The following is a 20,874-nucleotide window of genomic DNA, read 5'->3' on the forward strand; positions in this document are numbered from 1 at the left end:
TCAGACGTGAATCTACTGCTTAACATTGGATCCGACACATAATGGGATCCCGCCGGGAATCGAACCTGAATTTTCCACGCCAAAAGCGCGTATGTTAACCGATCATCCACGAGAGAGCTCTGATAGGAATTCGGATCGGTTTTAAACGGAAACAAGTTTTTGATAGTAAACTGATCCGGTTTTTGAAAAAAAATAAAGAAGAACTGTTTATGAAAGTTTAAAAACTTTTTCCGTGTTTCTGAAAACAGAAAACCTAAAAACGTGTTTTCATGCCCATCACTAGTTTAGGGGTTACTTTTTGTCTAGAATATTCTAAGTTCGATCCTCGTCCATGTGAGATTTTGGTGAACAACATTGTATTTAGTTTTTCCTCGAGACACTTCTACATTGTTATTGGGGGACACGGTGGCTTAGTGGTAAAGTGCTTACATCTGGTGCATGCGGTCTCTGGTTCGATCCCGGTGAAGTGAGTTTGGAATGGACAACCGTGCTCGTAGGTTTTGTCGGGGTACTCCCGTTTTCTTCCACTTTCTCATTCCACCAATTCTTCCATTAACTTTCACTTGCTTTAATCATCGTCTCCTTTAGCCTAACGGGCATAATAGTGGGACGTTAAACTCAAAGATTTCATTTCTTGTACGAGGGCAAGTCAAGAAAGACTTGGACTGATTTTTTTCCCGGCAGTTCTGTTAACGCTGGAGCTTCATAGTTTGGCATACAAGTAGGGTGGGTCTTGCTGTGCATATATATAAAATGTTGTTAAGGAATCATTGCATGTTTGGTAACCACGACTTTTTATTGCAGGTGATGTTCTGCGCCGCCTCTAGAAGTCGCCTGTAGAAGAAATGGAGTCATTACGAGGTGAACAATTTGCAGCTATACGGTTCTGCTATCGCCTGGGGAAAAGGGCAACAGAAACTCTAGGAATGTTGAGAGTAGCCTACAAAGATGACGCTCTGCCACGAAGTACCGTGTTCTGGTGGTTTAAAGAGTTTAAAGAGAGCCGAATGACAATCACGAAAGCTGGTGGACCAGGTGTATCAGCGTCAGCTGTTACTGAGGTGAACATTAACACGGCAGCAGTCATTGTTAGAGAAGATCGCCGCATCAGTATCGACGATCTGGCAGCCGCACTACGCATATCTCATGGCAGTGCCTTCAAAATTTTGCATGACCATCTCCACATGAGCCGAGTGTGTGCGCGATGAATTCCGCGACTCCTGACACCAGAGCAGAAGGCCGTTCGAGTGGAGACTTGAAGGGAGCTGTTGCAAAGGTTTGAGGATGGTGGAGACGCCTACCACACCGTGCGACTTTTTTCTATTCCCTGCCCTAAAATCCACACTGCGTGGACGCCACTTCTCCGATAATTCCGAGGTTCTGAAGGCATCGGAGGCGGTTTTGAAGGACCTCTCAAAGAATGGCCTGCGACACGTGTTTGAGGACTGGAAGACTCGAATGAAAAAGTGCATTCAAATGGGCGGGGACTACTTTGAAAAGGATCATGTGCCTGTTGCTGAGTAATAATAAATTGCCTAGAAAAAAAATCAGTCCAAGTCTTTCTTGACTAGCAATCGTACATTCTTTCCCTCAATTTCTTACAATATTATTCTGATTCCACTTGTAACTTGTGTCTCTTAGCGCAAAGAGTTTAATTTCAGAGCGAAAAACAAAACAAAAAAAAAATCAATTCAGAAAAGAAAAAAGAAAGCCCGAAACGTTAAAAAGATTTCAAGCTGTTATAAAGCTAAAATAAAACAGAAAAGAAAGATAAAACAATGAGTTATTAAAAGGCAGAAGACTAGGTTCAAGTATTCAATAAAAACAGAGAGACTATTGAAAGTGGAAGGTACAGGATGCTGTGATAAAGCGATTTTAAGACCCACGAAAGCACCCGTCAAAGACTACTAAAGATATTTAAACAGAAAATTTCTCCAAACAAGAATTAACTTCCGTGAAAGAAGCGAGGGAGAGTAGCATTTGGAGCTTAAGAGATACGAACTTCGTGCAAAAGAAGAGCTTTGAGAAGAGGGTGTTCGTTGAATGAACAAGCCTCGGGAACTAAACAACGACGTTTGAAATTGAAAGTACGAGGTGGAAGTTCGTATCTTTGTGACAGAACAACAATATTTGACGCGTGGAGACGGAAAGGTCTTGTCAAGACAAGAAAGTATGTAGACTTAATGTCTAAAATGACTTAACGAAAATGAGTTTCCACATAGCAGAAAATAATATTTGCTTTCCTTAAGAAGTGTTGGAGATAACATCCATTGCATATGTATTTATTTGCTAATGTTTCAAACTTTTCTCACTTTAAGGCAATGAATGGTTCTCAACCTAATTCCAGTCACGGCCCCATCTATCACCCCCTCTTGCCACCGACCACCTTATAATTTCTGGTTTGTAATAAGCTTGTGTTGGACTTTTAATATAGGGGAACGTGGGGCATAACGGGATAGGAGGGCATAACGGGGTATCGGCATTTTTTGAACTGTAATTAACTGCAATCTAGCGATAAGTACCTATACAAGATTCTCAAGGACGAAGGGCTGTTGCGCTTGAGCAGCGTTCTTATCAGTTGAAAAGGAACAGTACTGTGTGTCAGTTCTTTGTTTTCGTGCTATGGCATATAACAATTGGGATTTTACTTTTGTCAAAGTAAGGCAAGTTATTTATTGCACACGTTTAAACTATTGATATGTTGAAAGAATATTTCTTCTGTGTTTGTTGTGTGTTTTTGAGGTTTACGGATTGTAAGTTATAACAGAGATACTCGTTGATTGAACACTACAACTCATATGCGGCAAAACGGGGTGGGGCAAAACGGTATTGCAATCACCCCATATTGCCCCATTACCCCATTATGCCCCGTAAGAGTATCGATTGTGTAGTTTACTATCCAGCACGAAACATTTCTTGTTAATGTTGGGATTGCATTTGCGCAGTATTGTTTAAGTTCTTCCTGCTGAATTTTCAAAATTTGGTTATGTTGATTTGATGTCAGGAAATATTAAGATTTAACTGACAATAATTCGATGTAATCTGCATAAACTTTGTAGTACAATTCCCAATGATCACATTTTTTCTTTTTCTTAATAAAGCCTAATTCAGAATGTACCTTTTGAAGTAATTATCAACATTTTTTAAAAAAATTGTACTCATCTTTTGTTATATTTGATTATTGAGTCTAATAAATATTTCATAAAATTCAAGTTGTGTTGTATAATAGTAATCATATATTGTTGTTTTATGATAAGTCTATATCAGTGCTGGATATTATAGATGTAATAGTGTACGGGGCAGTATGGGGTTGGGGCATAATGGGGTTGACTGAAATCCAATGTTCCATTATGCCCCACGTAGGGGGCATAATGGGGAAAAGAGCCATTTTTGGAATAAGCTAAGCAAAAAGGTCCAAAACAATATTTTTGAAAGGATTTGCTGGTTGAAATATCACAATAAATGTCCAACGTGTCTACCGCAGAAAAATTACTGCAATTGAGATATTGGTTACCAATTTAGAAAGGCAAATATCTTAGCTTCCCCATTATGCCCCACGTTCCCCTACCTATTGCAGAGATCTCACGATAGCCATCTATTTCTATAACAATAGAATCCATTTCTTAAATATAATGAATACAGTAGCAGTAATATATTCCCTACGATGAAAATGCTGGTTCAAGATGGATATTAAACTCCTGCATTGAAGAGGCCATCAAAGTAGCTGATCTAAGTCCGAACCTCTTGACTAACTAATAGAATTATCGTGCTACAAGTCCTTGCAACTGGTATTCTGTAACAAAGAGTTATGGCTGAAGTGGAGAGAAGAATATCCCGGTGTGTTATATGCTGCTTGGAAACTAATAATTGCATTTGCTATATCGTACCTGGGCGAAAGTGGTTTTTCTTCCATGATAAGCGTTAAAACAAAGACAAAAAAATCGCTTATCAGTTGAAAAAGACTTGAAGATTGACCCGGACACTTCCCCAGTAGTGAAATCACACCATGCTCAGATATCTCATTAGCTTTCAATTTTAATTGTATTTCAATATGCAGATTCTGTTGCGTTTGTATTTTCCTGATATTTCAATATGCAGTTCTTATTAGTTTCATATCGTTACCTCTTTCATTTAAATTGATTTTTAAACAACTCTGCACCTGTTGAAAATGTTTATTCGACCTTTTTTTTTTGTTCTTTATAGTATGAATAAAAATATTTGCCTATGAAAACAAAGTTGAAAATAATATTTTAAAATTTTGTATTAGATACTACGTATATATATTTATCTTTCCCATTTACCGCTTATCTTCGTGACCCCGGGGTTGAGAAACTGCTTTATGTAAACGGAAAACGGGAAACAATAGGTTATATTTCACACCTTCTTTGTACATTTTATGCTTTGGGCTAAAAATGAATTAAGTAATTCTTAAATTTTGTGAATAGTTTATAAGTGGAAGTTCACCAATTTGATTAAAAGAAAAAAAAAACATTAAAATGAAAGAAGGTATTCGTATTGTGGTATTTTGTTAAGAAGTATGTGTGTCACTGTTGGAAGACAAGAAATATTGATAGATATGTTCTGCTACTTAAGAATGTGTCTAATTTTAACATATACAGTGCATAAGAGAATAACCTATCTGTTTCAACAAAATAACTAAAAATGTAGATTATTATAGGCATTGCCGGATTTACTTATAAGCTTAAAAAAGCTATAGCTTAGGGCCCTACTCTAATGGGAGCCCCCAAAAACCAAAGAAAAAACTACATATACATTTCCAAAGTATAAGAAAAACAATAAATAAAATAATATCTACATATTGCAAAAGTGTTTCTTGTTGTGTAAGGTTCTATAATGTAAGTAATGGGGCCCCTTTCTGCTAGTCTGCTTTCTAAAATATCGCTAGTTTCTTCATTTCTGTAAATAGAGTCCTATGCTCATCTGGACACATAAAGGGTCCCATTACCTTCAATAGCTTAGGACCCCATCAAACTTTAATCCGGCTCTGATTATAGGCAATTTATAACATGCATTTTCACTATCTCACACATGGTTTTATTTACCAACAATGAACACGTGCTTGCATTTATAAACACTGTGTGCGTGCCTACTACAAACTACTACAGTGACAGACGATAAGAGCACCAGGGCTATCACTAATCATGTGATGCAGAAGGAACACCAGGATCACCTAGAAAACGAAGACCTGGTCACTCCTGCCATCTTAGCTTGTCTGGTGCTTTGAGAGACCCCAAACCCAACTCAAGTCTTCTACCTTACTTGGAGCTCGTAGGCTTCCTGAATCCACCCAACTTAGCTTGCCTGGAGCTCTCTGGGATTCCTAACCTCAGCCTTCTAGCTTGCATATAGCTCTGTGGTTTTCTAACTATCTTTGCTTCCTTTAAGCATTGAGATACCTAAATCCAGTTGGGATTCCTAAAAGCAACCTCCTAGCTTGCATACAGTTCTTTGATTTTCTAACCTATATTTGCTTGCGTTAAGCATTGAGATTCCTAAATCCAGTGGAATTCCTAAAAGCAGCCTCATGGCTTGCATACAGCTCTATGGTTTTCTAATCTGTCTTTGCTTTCGTTAAGCATTGAGATTCCTAAATCCAGTGGAATTCCTAAAAGCAACCTCCTAGCTTGCATACAGTTCTTTGATTTTCTAACCTATATTTGCTTGCGTTAAGCATTGAGATTCCTAAATCCAGTGGAATTCCTAAAAGCAGCCTCATGGCTTGCATACAGCTCTATGGTTTTCTAATCTGTCTTTGCTTTCGTTAAGCATTGAGATTCCTAAATCCAGTGGAATTCCTAAAAGCATCCTCCTAGCTTGCATACAGTTCTGTGGTTTTCTAACCTATATTTGCTTGCGTTAAGCATTGAGATTCCTAAATCCAGTGGGATTCCTAAAAGCATCCTCCTAGCTTGCATACAGCTCTGTGGTTTTCTAACCTATCTTTACTTGCGTTAAGCATTGAGATTCTTAAATAAAGTGGGATTCCTAAAAGCATCCTCCTAGCTTGCTTACAGTTGTGTAGTTTCCTAACCTATCTTTGCTTGCGTTAAGCATTGAGATTCCTAAATCCAGTTCACTTCTTTTGCTTGGAACTATGTGCGGATCGTTTCCACGGCTGCATTGGGACACCTACTTATCCTAGTTATTAGAGAAATGTATACTTTCATAGTAGAATTATCTCTTACTGTTTTATAACAGAAAATTTTGTAATAAAACTGTCAGTGGCAAAAAAAAAAAAAAAAAAAAAATTCCCGTGTGTGATTGCTCTACTTTCTGCTTGCTCCAACAGGACTTTACAATGTTTTAGTATCATCAAAATGCATTTTCTTGAAAACTACGCTTTGCAGTTTACACTCGCTTAAATAATTTTCTTCAGCTTAATGCATCTAACAAATAGTATGTGTATTATCTTTAACCAACATTTTACCGTTAAATTATAATATGTATTCGTGTTTCTTTATTTTCTGCAAACTAAGAATAACACATTTACAATGAATTTTATCATTTTTTCCAGTTTGATGTGATCTCTCGAAAAATATGCCTCATCTTGGAACAAAATCATACTTAAACAAAAATTAACGTTCAAATGAGTTAATTATAATTTGTAGCTGTATCTAGTTAATCATACGTTGCTAGTTAGTCAGTTAGGTTTCAATTTTAGCGTCCCTTTCAGCAGCAAGTCTATATCAGACGTGGACCTATAGTTTAATGTAGGATCTGAACCAAATGTGCTGTCGCCGGGAATCTAACCCGGGTCTCCAGCGCCAAAGGTGTGTACGCTATCCATATAGCCAAAAGGGAGCTCTTGTGTTAATAAAATAAAGGTTGGTAAGAGTATACGCTAGCCAGTCTGCAGAGATGGTAGGGTCAATGAAAATATGACCCACCACCCACCGTGACCCACTCTGACTCACTCTAATCCACCACCCACCAAACCCATCGTCATCAACTCTGACCCATGACCCACGCCCTCCTTCTGCACTGACGAAGAGTTTACACTTGTCATAAAACAAGGCTGTGAAATTATCACTAATAGGAGTTTGAATTTCTACGGTCAATTCCTCAAACACCGCTCTGTTACAATACTGGTAGATCTGACCTTTACGATATAAAATGGTAAAGTGCTTGTTATGGGCCATGTTACGATGAATATCAATTTTATTAACGATATAATTATTTCCTTGTTGAATTACAGATACTTTTCAGTGGTAAAAATTGACTGCGTCTCGAAAGCCAAGTAGTAAGTCCTATTGTTTTTATTACAATTACAATTATAAATATCCCAAACTGCTTGAAGTTCTTTTATACTCATTTCAGGTAAGTAAATAGAAACAAATGAAAACGTCAGAAAAGTGGGAGCCTTGAAAGTAAAACGTAGATAAATTCAACCGTGTTTAGAAGGTCCGGTCTACAATATAGAGACCTGTACGGACAGGAATTTTGAGCCCGAGACCGGCCCGGCCCATGAATTTACAATGTGAGGCCCGACCCGAGTCCGAGATATGTTTTATCATTTAAGCCCGAGCTAGTGTGATGTCAAATGAGCCCGAAATAAGCCCGAATTACAGAAACTTAATAATTAACGCAAAATTGTATTTTTATTTATAGGAATTAGACGTTTAATTTTCCAGTTAAGCTTTAAAAGTTCTCCAGAAAGAACAGTGCAATGTATATCGTTGGACACTATATTTACAAAGTTAGGCTCGAAAAGGCCCGAGAAATATGTTTGTATATTTAAAGGTTTACGGTTCGGGCCCGAAGTTATATATGTTTTGTAGGCCCGAGCCCACCCATGCACCAGAGGTGAAGACTCTACCGCTGAGCCACAGCGGTCCCTTTGCTCATCGTATTGCATCGCCCCGCGTAATAGTAGGTCCCAGATATGAGTGCATGTAACCATGAAATGAACTTTTATGTCTAATAATTCTTTTTCAAAATATGACGTTGTGCAAGTATGAAGATTCTTTTAAATTATCTTGAATATAGCGCCTTATATTAAAATGCTATTTAATATATTTTTCAGAGAACTGGATGCCTTTATCTACGATGGAACAGTTTTGGATTTTCTGGTGTCCCAGGACGAAGATTGCCGTTTACTTACTGTTGGGTCGTGGTATGCCAAAACAGGCTACGGCATTGCCTTCACGAGGAACTTCAAACACGTGGAAATGTTTAACCAGAAATTACTAGAGTTTAGAGAAAACGGTAAGAGCATATCTTGGTTTCTCTTATCTACGAAAATATTTAACAACAAATTTTTCAGATTTTGCCCTTAGTATATTGAAAACAGATACAGTAGTTTTGTAAATTTATAACTAATTTCATTTCTCGCAGAACCGGCTCTACCATATGCGCAACACGTGCATTTGTACAGGGCGGGAGATCTCGAGGAGCGGCGTAAAATCTGTCATAACTATATATATTATTTAAAATAAATATTTCTTGTTGGAAACAGACTTCATGATGATGGTAGTTAAGTTTACTAAGCTGACCTTCTATTTGAATATTACATTCATAAATGATGTTTACGTTGCATTTGTTTAAGGTTACATGGACCAGAGGTGGATCCAGGGGGTGATCGGGGCGATCGCAACGCCCCCAGAAGAGGAAGCCTTCTTATTTTATATATAAATAAAACCCATCCCAGAGTTTGGAGATCTTAAAAGTAGCTCTATGTTGCATTATTACAATCCACCGCCCCCCCAGAAGTCCGTTCTGAATCCGCCACTGACGTGGACAGTAACAAAGGAAATGGTCAAACAAATCCCAGCATGAATTGCTTGATTGTTGTCAAACACAAGAACTCAATTCGCGAACATCTGTTCCATTTAGTTAGTTGTTACAGTTTTGCTATGAGAACTAGTCTTGTCTTTGTCAGAAACAAGTTCCTTATCACTAAAGGTGTAAACATCTTTCTTTTTAAGTTTTTTTTTAAAGGTGTAGAAGGAAAATCAAGAAACAACAGTAAAATACTTAGTTTCACTGGAATTGCAAAGTAATATATTGAACTCGATATTGAATTCTATATAAAAAAAAAAAAGATTACTATCATTCCTCTGTAGGTGTGTTTGCTTTACCTTTCACTAATATAATAGATCATTATTTAAAGAAAAAAAGAACAAACACAACGATATTGTACTTGCAGTGTTTAGGACTTTCTGAGTGCGAGTGTACTTTCCCTCTCTTTCATTGTTCATGATGGAGTAGCATACTTAAAATCATGACTTTTAAAATTTGTTCTTTCTGGGGAAAGAAGGGGCACTGAATGATACCATAGCACGGGGCGGCAAATTGCCTAGGGCCGGCCCTAATTTAATGTCCATAATCGGATTCGAAAATTAATGAGATCAATACTGTAAATAACTGTAGATAATACACCAAAAATGTTGCTGCTTGCAGTTCAATTATATGGGATTTTGTACCGTTTCTTGGTTGTAGTGAAATCTTCACTCTCAATACAAATCAGGAAGCATCTACTGGAAAGAAACAGCAGCAGGAAATGTAAAATTGGAACGAGATGTTTCTGTATCACTATTTAATCACTTTCGAACAGGGATTTCGGAATGTCCCTCACTACTAAATAGCACAGTTACTAACTTATTGAGCTTTTTTCCTTGATGCGATATTAGTTTATTGTATGTATAGAGAGTGGTGTTTTGTGGAATATTTTTACAAAGTCCGAATAAAAATGTAGTGGTAAAACTGTTGTCACGTGAAAGAAATACAAAACTTAGATAAACTTAAGGCCAAAAATAGATTATTGATTGGAAAGGTTATTTATATTTATTGGATCAAAAGATCCATTAAATTTCAACCAACAGTAGTTTTGAACGCCTTATATCTGGAGAACTACATACCGGTACAGTGTAGCCAAACCCAAGCTATCATTTAACTCAATGTGATGTGCTTATTCCATAGAAAATACGAAAACTCGATTTAGGGGCAGTTCAGAAATTTTGTGGCCCCTGATTCAAAAATGCATAAAAAGATCCAATATATTTCAATCAAAAATTTTTTGTAGGCCTTATATCTTATATAGTGTAACCAAACCCAAACTATTACTTAACCCTGAATAATGTGCTTGTTCCGTTAAAAAAAAAAAAAAAAAAAAGGAAATGAAAACTCGATTTAGAGACCGTTAAAAATGTTGTGGCCTCTGATCCAAAAGTAATTATTGACCAAGATCGCAATCTTTTGATCCATTTTTTTGGATCATTTCTAAAATTATTCTTGTTTTCTTTAATTCTTATTTTGTATTTCTATTTATATTGTTATTATCGTTATATTAAGTTTTTATAACAATGAAAATCAAGCATAGTGACTAAAATGTAAGATATATCTTCAACTCTGCATAGCCTTTGTGTGTATGAAAGCCTGAGTAGATATATTTAACCAATTCATTACAATTATGAGTAGTGTTGGTCAAGAGATAAGATGATACAAAACTCTCGTGACAAGATATAATACAAGACAGACAGACTTCTTCCAGTTAAAGAAAAGACATATATATTTTTTGAGAAGAGACACAAAACACAGAGATTTCTTCCTGTTGAAAAGAGATACTTCTCGAGACGAGACACTAAAGGCACAGAGACCTCTTTTAGTTTAAAAAAAATAGAGATATATACTTTTCGAGACGAGACAAAAGGCAGGACGGAGAGACCTTCTCAGTTATAAAAAAAAGAGATATACTTTTCGAGACGAGACAGCACTTTTAGGACAGTTTTGGGATGAAACGGAGTCAAATCTGAACATGATTTTTAAAAAAATCTAACAATACAAATCTCTCTTACTTATTGGGCATGTTCTTCTATACAAATTGAGTATCCATCGTGAATTCCAAAGAAGACTGCTAGCTTCTCTCTTTCCAATAATAGGCTTCCTCTAAATGCTTTCATTTGCAAAGAACATAATACCTTCTTGATAGATGTCCTACTCAGCTTGTTGATGATTAGGATTCGTAACTAAAATTTGGAGCTTTCGGCAATTATGGCCATGTTAGCTCATCACACATGAGCTATAACGCCCTACAGTGTACTGATAAAACTTCCCGGGGAATTAGGGAGGAATAAAGAAGTAGAATAGGATGGAAGCAGCCTGCAGCAATTATGTAAGGTATCATTTCATTAGTTGCCTGTTGAAAATAAGGAAAACTCGGGAAAACCTCACGCAGGATGGCTGGCCTGGAAATGCTTTTATACTTTTTCAAGCGAGTGTTTCCACCGGGAATCAAACCCGGAGCCGCTTCCCCCAACGGTGAGAGCATTAGCAACTACGGTATGCGGGGGCTACTCACCCTAGAGCATTTGTATTTCAAGTGTGCCTTCGAAAATTATGTGAAACATACCTCGGCCCTTTCCCCGTGGCTTTCTTACGGAGGAAATCTTCCTTTGGCTTTGGGGAAATAAGTGAATGACTTCGGTTGTACTGCCAAGTTGTCATTCAGTCCTTTCGTCTTGGCGACTAAAGATCGTAGGATACTTAGAATGGCAAACAAGACAGTGCATAGCTACGCCTGTCAGTGTAGCAACCCTGTCCACATTCAATTGTTGAACGATCTTGGTCAAAGCAACTTGTCTCTCCACTTTCGAGGGAGGCACCGGCAAACAAACGTCACCCGCAGCACAAGAAGGGCACGCTTGAAATAGAAAGACTCTTTCAATGAAGTAATAAATTAATATGTATGAACGCGTCTCGCTGTCGACTTCAATACATGAAATTACTGAAAACCTCCCTTAATCGTAAATTAATTTGTGCGCCTTTGCCTTGCATTTCACTTATTTATTAATTAATTTGTTAGATTTAGTCCACGACAATCCCTAACTTCATACCATATATATTAATGCAATTATTTAAATACTTCGTTATACAGGGAAATATTAGGACAGGTGGCGACATCTGTTGGAGTCAGGCAGTTAAGCGATAAGGCCCGTACCGACATCTATCAGCGTGACTGTTTACCATTTGAAATTTGCGTGACGTAGTCAGATGTTTGCAAGTTATAAGGATTCTCATTATGCTCCTTGTATTTGTACAACCAACTTTACAATTATCTTACGCGGGTTGTATAACATTGAAGGATAGTATGCATTTCATATTGTTGATATAACATCCGTTTACAGAGTACTCGTACAAAATATTTTAGATTCGAATTTTATGTTTCAGGTGATCTGGAGAGGTTACGTCGCTATTGGATGACAGGCACCTGTAAACCAGGGAAGCAGGAACGAAAGTCCAGTGACCCTCTGGCCCTGGAACAGTTTTTGTCGGCGTTTTTGTTGCTCATGTCTGGAATTCTTCTGGCCACTTTTCTCCTTTTATTAGAACACCTATACTTCAAGTACGTGAGAAAGCATCTAGCTAAAACCGACCGAGGAGGATGCTGTGCGCTTGTTAGCTTGGTAAGTTGCAATTTTGTCTCTGGGGTTTCTATCATCAGTTTTATAGATACTTATGTATATATTCAGGACTAGAGATAACAGTTTTCAATGATGTGTTTATACAGTTAATATTTAAACATAGTTAATAAATCAAATAAAAATAAAAGCCTATACCTACTATAAAATCATTCTCAGCAACATTTTGAACTACTTACGTTTAAACGTAACTTTAATAAAATTTAATCTGTTGGTTTGCTAAGTGTTTTACATATACTTAAATATTTGTAATAATTTGTCGTCTTCTAACAAGATACGTAAACAAATTATATATTTCTGATAATCATTTCGCAAATTATTGCTTTAATTTTTTTAATCATTAGATTTTCAATTTTTAATTTTAACTTTTTAGGCGCAGATAGACTTAATTTTACATTTATAAACATTTAAAATGTTGCCTTCCTGTGTTTTGTTTGATTTTACATTCATTTCACTGATGTTTTGAAGAATTATGGCCGATTTTGAAATGCTGATAAAATGGATGTAAAACCACATATGTCTCGACCAAATAATAATAATAATAATAATAATAATAATAATAATAATAATAATAATAATAATAATAATAATAATAATAATAATAATGGAGAGAAAATAATAATAATAATTCGTGTTAATCGCTGCAAAAAGAATACAAGGGAAACATTTGATAAAATGTCCTTAAAAATCAGTATTAGTTATTTGAAACTAAACATCATCATTCTGAGAGTTATTATTCAACAATAATATTGGTAATTTACTTAATCTTAATGGAGAAGTTGACAAGAATTAATGTTCTAGTGTTGTGTTTGCTTTAGCGTAGCAAGCATCTTTCTTGTCATATTTATTATCAACTCCAGTTTACTTTTTCTTTTTTTTCATTCACAATCCATTCTATCGCATCGTTCTAAAGATTCGTACTATCTTATTTCTCGTCCGGTTTCAGTTATATCAATTGTTCAAATTTGATATTAATACATCAAATCGTTCCTCATTCTTCATAGCTTTACATTTATATTACATTCCGCTCATCTGATTTTATTAATTCTTCTCCACATCTACATTTCTAATCCTCTATTTCCGTATAGTTTTCCTGTTTCTTATCCGTGGAGTACAATATTTCATTCAAAATGATTATATGAGTACTTTTAATCCTCAATTCTATATTTCAAAATATTCTAATAAAATATTTTGAAAGTGATGGATCCCTTAAAATTACAATGTTAAGTCTTACAAGGAAGTACTAACTGCTAATTATTTTAAACTAATCGTTAATAAATAATTCGGGAACATTTTAAAAACTAATTAAGCGTCTAGAAGTTCTATTAATTTGAAACAAGTACACAAAATAATTTTCTAATCTGTTTCATTAATATGTTTCGAAATACTCAGTAATGCTATAATTCTGTTGTTTGTATTCAACTTAAAATTCATGTAAAACGATATCATAAATATTTGATGATACTTCTGAAGAGGATATCGAATTTTCCAAACTAACTGCAATTTCTAGGTTTCTGTAGCTGTTTACCGTTCGCCCTCTAACCATGTAGCAACGTTGTAGCACATTTGAATGTTGAAACTTGAAAAATTCAAATTGAAGTACGACAATCAACATTAGTTTGATCAGAGCGACTTATCCAATAATTAGAAAATTTAGCTGTAATTTTACTTCATATTGCTGACATTTTATTTAATAGTAATCAGCTAATTTCACATTATAACATTTAAATTTACAATATCATTATGAAGAACTGTGTAATATACAAATAATATTTGTTGCATTGTTAAGAAAATTAACATTAAACTTAATATTAGAAATTATTTAAATGAATAAACTGTAATAGTATTCCTTTCAATAATTAAGTATAAAGTATACACTGAATTATCTTTCGTCATCTAAGAATTTAAAGAAAATGATTAATTCATTAAAGCGTACTATGATGATTTTTTAAATGCATCTTTGATTCACGTAGTGAAAACGATTAATACGCTAATAAATATATCACCCAACAAAGTTCTTTTTTTCTGAATCATTATTATTTTCGTTTCTATTGATATGTGTAAGCAATCAAATAATTTCTAAATGGAAGTTATAAAATATGGTAAAAATAATTATGCATAGTTATACTATGAAATATTTTCTTATGTATTATTTTTTTTTTTGGTTTCTAACAACAAATTTTACATTAAAAGAAATATTACTTTTTAATATTTCTTATAATGGTTAGTAACAGAAAGCAGTTAAAACACTTCAACACATAGAATTGTTATAATCATTTAACGTTTGTAGTTTTTCATAAACCAGAAATTAAGTAGAAAAATATATTAACGCCATATATTTAGTATTTTTATAGTTCTTTTCTACTTTTTCTATTTCTCTATCTTATTTCTATTTTCTCTAGTTTATTTTACTTTGTTTGGTAGTTAAATTTATTAACTTTGTTTTTTATCTCTTAGTGGTAAGAACGTTTGCTGGTCTTTTTTCTTTATCGCTGCAATCTTTGATTATGTAAAAGGCTTCATCTGTACGTATTATGTAATATTCTATCTTATTAATGTTCAAACAATATACAATATGTGTGCGTCTATATGTATATGTGCTTGTATGATTGTCCGTAATATTTTTGTCATATCATAATATGTTTCAAGAAATCAAACCTGCAGATGATCATTACACAATAGAAATATAAAATGACATATCTAGCCATTAACTTCTTGGTGTTACTATTTTCCCTTGTGGGATGTTTAATAATTTCATCCAAAATTAAACCGTTATTTGCAGTTCAAAATCTCTTGTCGTCGAGAATTCTGTCGAAAAATTTGTATCTTAAAATATATAAAACGAAAATCATACCTGTTGTTCTGTATGGTTATGAAATAAGGTCGCTGACTCTGAGAAAAGAACCTAGAATAAAAGTATTTGAGAACATAATCCTGAGACGAATATTCTGACCCAAGAGGAACGGGAATGACGGAAACTTCATAACGAGGAACTACATAATTTATACACTTTACCAAACATTGTTAGGGTCATCCAATCTGGGAAGTTCAAGAAGGCAGGTCATGTAGCCAGGATGGTAGAAGGTAGGAACGCTTTCAAAGTCTTAACTGGAAGACCAACCGGAAAACGACCGTTAGGAAGACCTAGACGCAGATGGGAGGACAATATTAAGATAGATTTGGCAGAAATAGGAATACAAAGTAGAAAGTGAATCCAGTTAACTAAGGACAGAAGTCGATAGAGAGCTTTTGTGAACGCGGCATTGAACCTCAGGGTTCCATAGGCCATAGAGTTAGTAAGTTTGTTTGTTTGTCATTTAGCGACCGTAAAGTTTTGCGACCAATAAAACATTCAACTCAGCTTCAACTCAGTGATACGTTATGAGTAAATTGACTTGTACATTGTTTGTGTTAATTAAATTGTCTCGTAATTACTGTTTTACGGACAATTAATTTTTGTCCTACTGAGATTACAAATAGGAAAACTATGGAATACTGAACACATTTTTCAGCTCTGAAAAATTTATTTTGCTTCATTGAACACATTTTAGGTGTTATATGTCGGTTCTTACAATTACGATTATCAATATGTATTTATTATCGTTTTGATTGAAGGATTAACATTCCGAGGTCAAATGTTGATTGAAGAAAGAAATGATAGGTCTTCAAAATGAATTCTCTTCTCTATATGGCTAATAACATTTAAGTAGAATGAGTTTTGAACAATTATAAATTTTATGGACTGTTTGAAGTAAATTTGCAGGTTTGATTTCGAAATGTAAAACAAATATAGCACAATATTGATTGCATTGATGATTTCTGTAACTGAAATTGAAATTTCTACTTATTTTCATAAAAAGATAGAAAAAAATTTCTAACTACAGATAAAATTTATGTAAATTTTACATATGAATTAAAATCTTGTGGCACTTTCTTTACTTGTTTTTATAGATCTTGGTGAATAGGACTTTTTCTGTAATTTGTAACACAGTTTTGAGATTTATTTCATACTGTAGTCATAAAATATTAAACTACAAAATTTGTTTCGTCAGAAGTTGCAAATATAATCTTGAAAAAATATTCAACTTTGAAACAAGAAATTTGGTTTATGTGCTAACTTAATGTGTAAAAATAACGAGGTATCTCCTTATAACGACTCTATAGAAAAGCGTCGTCAACCTGGTTCGTCTTGTAAAATATCAGTTACGAAGCGATAATTACTTTTCTTTATGCAAAAATCAACTCAGATATTCAAAGATTATTAGTCTCACCTTTATTGCTTGATATGTCTTAAATATTCTTTTTAAGACCGTAAAATACATAAATTCACTTGACTAGGTCAACACATAACATGTACATAGCCACAACTATCCCATAATAATCTCTTACATATATTAAAAACATTCTTCTTTTCTGTTAATTTAAAATGAACATTCTACTAAGTATATTACATATTTATGAACACTTTTTGCCCAAGGTACAGGTTAATATTATACAAACTAAAGTATTTCGTTATAGAAAATGTCGCCCGAAAAAGGGACTGAATATAAAAGTCATGAGTGGGCTTGGCTTTTATATTCAAGAACCACTGGTCTGATTAGATTAATGTTCGTACATTACATATGTTCTTTATATTTTGATCACACCTCGTATATATCTTCATTACTTTTTGGTTAACCCTCATATATATATAAAATATTAGTTATTATCATTCACATAAATACATTCACAATAAATCTTTGATTTCATTAATATTTATCTTTTATCACATTATTATTTATTCTTTATTATTAAAAACATCGTCGCTTATAAATTAATGAGGGTGAAACACAAATTATCAAGATTACTAGTTTCGATCATTATTACAAACGATGATGTGACAAATAATATTTGTTCTTTTCGGGCGCATGGTATAACAAATAAGTTAGATGTTGCAATTGTAATGTATACATAGTAGCACTAAGATGTCCAAAATAAAGAAGAATTTCACTCAAGGTAGTCATTGAATAATTGATTTTATAGAATGGATCTTATTCTTAACATAATCTTTGATAATTAAACACAAATCAATCTGATATAAAATAATTTTTGCCTTTAACTAATTATAAATTGAATTATGATTCTTCACATTAATAAGAAAGAATAAAAATTAAACATAACCTACGTTTGAATAATCAAATGGAAGTAAATAAATTTATTTTACAGAAACAAAAGACACCTTTTTGTTATTAAATAAACACATTTTTCATTATTATTGTTATTTTTCATTCTTATTTATTTGAGCATTTCAAATACTTATAACAATCGTTTTCATTATTAATATTAACACAAACTTTAAAACGAAAATTCACAAGAATCTATAACCAACATGGGTTTAACCTAATTTCGTGGACGGTAATCATGTTACATTCGCACTGGCATATGAATCTAATAAAGTGCATTGTACCGCACAATCGTGGTTAGGTTCTACATTAGGTTGTACATGTCTTTCATCGTGATTTGAATTTGGATACGAAGTACCATCTCGTGAACAATGATTATGTCTATACATAGGATTGGTAGCATCTCTAGGATTTCGACATGTATTTCTATTATTTTTGTGTCTACTTCGGTTGATTAGGTTAGGCGGATTCCCTACATAACCTTGTCTATTTTGTTCATTTTGATTGCTAGAGCATACTCGTCTTAGGTTCGGTTCATTATTATTTACACTTCGGATATTCAAATTCCGAACAGGGACCAAATGATCTGAATTATTCTTATTTTTACCCATTCCTGGTTGTGTTAGATTCATAGCATGATATTGAGTTTCGTAGCATTGTACAAGCATTAATAAATGACTGAAACTCATACACTGTGTGGAAAATAAGATCTGCTGTAATTTAAATGGAAGCAAATTGCGAATCGATGCAATTATTCTTGATTCCGATTGCAAGGGATTAACAACCTTTAATTCATTATAGACATTTACAACAAACTCTACAATAGATTTGTGCAATCGAGGATTGAAATGTTGATTTCTAAGAGTGGCATCTCTGTTTGCCAGCAAAAAGTCATTTTCGTAATTCGCGATCAATGCCGCTTTAAATTCTTCATATGTACTAATGTGATCACGTATTGCCTTAAACCATAAGGAACAAGGTGGGAGTAATACATGGGATATTAATTTCATGTATTGTGATCGGTCGATAGACATTATACTGCATTCGTCTTGGAACTTCTCTAAGAAAGAACTAGCATTTTCATTGCACTTACCACTAAATTTACTCATGGCTTTGATTTCGCTCATCTTGACACTTAACTTTACCTTTCTTTTCTCACTCCTTGTTCTTGTGGTGTGATTGTTCCGGTCCGTAGCGTGCTGTGTCATGATACCATTTATATTTCGTTCATCAGTGATCTTCGGACAATTTTCCTCTAATATAATATCCTCCTCAGATTCCGGCGAAGGCGTATTTATATCCGGTGATTGGGGAAACTCGAAGCGATCACTGCCCAGATTATTGCGATAAATGTTATCTCTAGCCTGTAACGTTTTAATTTCTTCCTGCATAGTAGCCAACTGGATCTTTTGATGTTTAACGGAAGATTCTATTAACGTTAAATCCTTTTTTACAGCACAGATTTCATGATTTTGATGATCGTGCTTTTCTTGACACTCATCGGCTAACCTTTTTAACTTCTCTTCAAACTGCGAGGATATGTCGTTCATCACATGGACGATTGTTTGTTTCGTATCGTCTGATTTCAGTTCTATCCGTTCTATTCGTTTACTTAATTCTTCATACTGCTTGCTAGCTTCGTTGAATTTCAATTCTATCTTCTGTTCCATGGTCTGGTTAGCTTCATAGAACTTCTGTTCCATGTTTGTGTTAGATTCATTGAGCTTCTGTTCCATGGTCTGGTTAGCTTCATAGAACTTCTGTTCCATGTTTGTGTTAGATTCATTGAGCTTCTGTTCCATGGTTTGTTTTATCTCAGTCGTCATTTGCATAATTTGTCGCTGCACAGCTAACAAAAGTCGATCCTCAGATGACAAACTTGGTGTTGCACTAATTTCACCTGGATTACTGGTATTAGATTCCTGTCGCACTATTTCACTATCCATTTTTCTTTTGATGACCTTACCGCTTCGTAATACGGTTAAGTTCGTATTCATAAATGGTAATATCCAAGTAAATTCAGCCCTACTTTCCTTCTTCGGGAACTGAATTTTCAAAAGTCCCAGGTTTGGTAAACCAAATTTTTATAACGACTCTATAGAAAAGCGTCGTCAACCTGGTTCGTCTTGTAAAATATCAGTTACGAAGCGATAATTACTTTTCTTTATGCAAAAATCAACTCAGATATTCAAAGATTATTAGTCTCACCTTTATTGCTTGATATGTCTTAAATATTCTTTTTAAGACCGTAAAATACATAAATTCACTTGACTAGGTCAACACATAACATGTACATAGCCACAACTATCCCATAATAATCTCTTACATATATTAAAAACATTCTTCTTTTCTGTTAATTTAAAATGAACATTCTACTAAGTATATTACATATTTATGAACACTTTTTGCCCAAGGTACAGGTTAATATTATACAAACTAAAGTATTTCGTTATATCCTATAAGAAAAACTCATAAAACAAACTATTGAAAAATAAGGTAAAATTGCTTTCACACTGCTTGTGACAATATGATAGTAAGAACACAAGTTATTTAATTACGCTTGTTGAGAAATTATTAACAACGCATGTGAAGCACGGTGGCTCAGTGGTAAAGCGTTTACCTCTGGTACGTGAGGTCCCTGCTTCGATCCCCGACAAAGTAAGTTTCTGGTAGGCAACATCATGTCCTTGTGTTTTCTCGGGTTTCTCACATTTTCCCCAGTTTCTCATTCCACAAATTATTCCATCATCATTCACTTGTCTTAACCATCGTATCCATTAGCTTAAAGAACATAATCGTAGGACGTTAAACTGAAATTATTAAGGTCACACAATCACTTCACGCTTCTCAGTTTTACGTTTAACAATATGTGGCAAAACCATACATTCTCAGAATTTAGTTGATATATCATAATTAAATCTTAGAGTAAACGAAACAAACATCTGCAGTCAATATTGTGCCTTTTGAATAATGATTAGCCCTCACATAATCTTATATAGTATGTTCGTGCGTGATGTACTTTTCGTTATTATATGTACAGAGCAAACTGATATATAACTTTCAGCTGTGTATTAGCTATTTGTGTGCATTTCTGTTCTGCTTTTAACATTGCTTGCACTATTGCTTACTAATAACCATCATATAAGCAATAATGATACCTTAATTATGTGGAAATTTACATTATATTTACTCTTGTTAAGAGGCCCCATCACGGCGAAATTAAAATGCCGCTAATTTTACAGTAATTATGTAATATCTTCAAATAGATAAAAGAT

At 34.2% G+C, this 20,874-nt stretch overlaps 1 protein-coding gene across 7 annotated transcripts in view; it reads left to right on the forward strand.

Annotated features, from left to right (window-relative positions):
* Nmdar2 (glutamate ionotropic receptor NMDA type subunit 2) overlaps positions 1-20,874 on the forward strand; it is an 850,349-nt gene that overhangs the window by 815,519 nt on the left and 13,956 nt on the right. For all 7 annotated transcript variants that reach the window (XR_014130890.1, XR_014130891.1, XM_081753987.1 and 4 more), the window contains exons 14-15: positions 8,045-8,226; positions 12,187-12,422. Coding sequence is in view for 5 of the 7 variants with exons in the window: in XM_081753987.1 (XP_081610113.1) it covers positions 8,045-8,226; positions 12,187-12,422 (418 nt within the window). In the remaining 2 variants the exon portion in view is untranslated. The remainder of the gene's footprint in view (positions 1-8,044; positions 8,227-12,186; positions 12,423-20,874) is intronic.

The sequence above is a fragment of the Thermobia domestica genome, chromosome 3, assembly GCF_964235325.1.
Source record: "Thermobia domestica chromosome 3, izTheDome1.hap1.1, whole genome shotgun sequence".
NCBI classification, from domain to species: Eukaryota; Metazoa; Arthropoda; class Insecta; order Zygentoma; family Lepismatidae; genus Thermobia; species Thermobia domestica.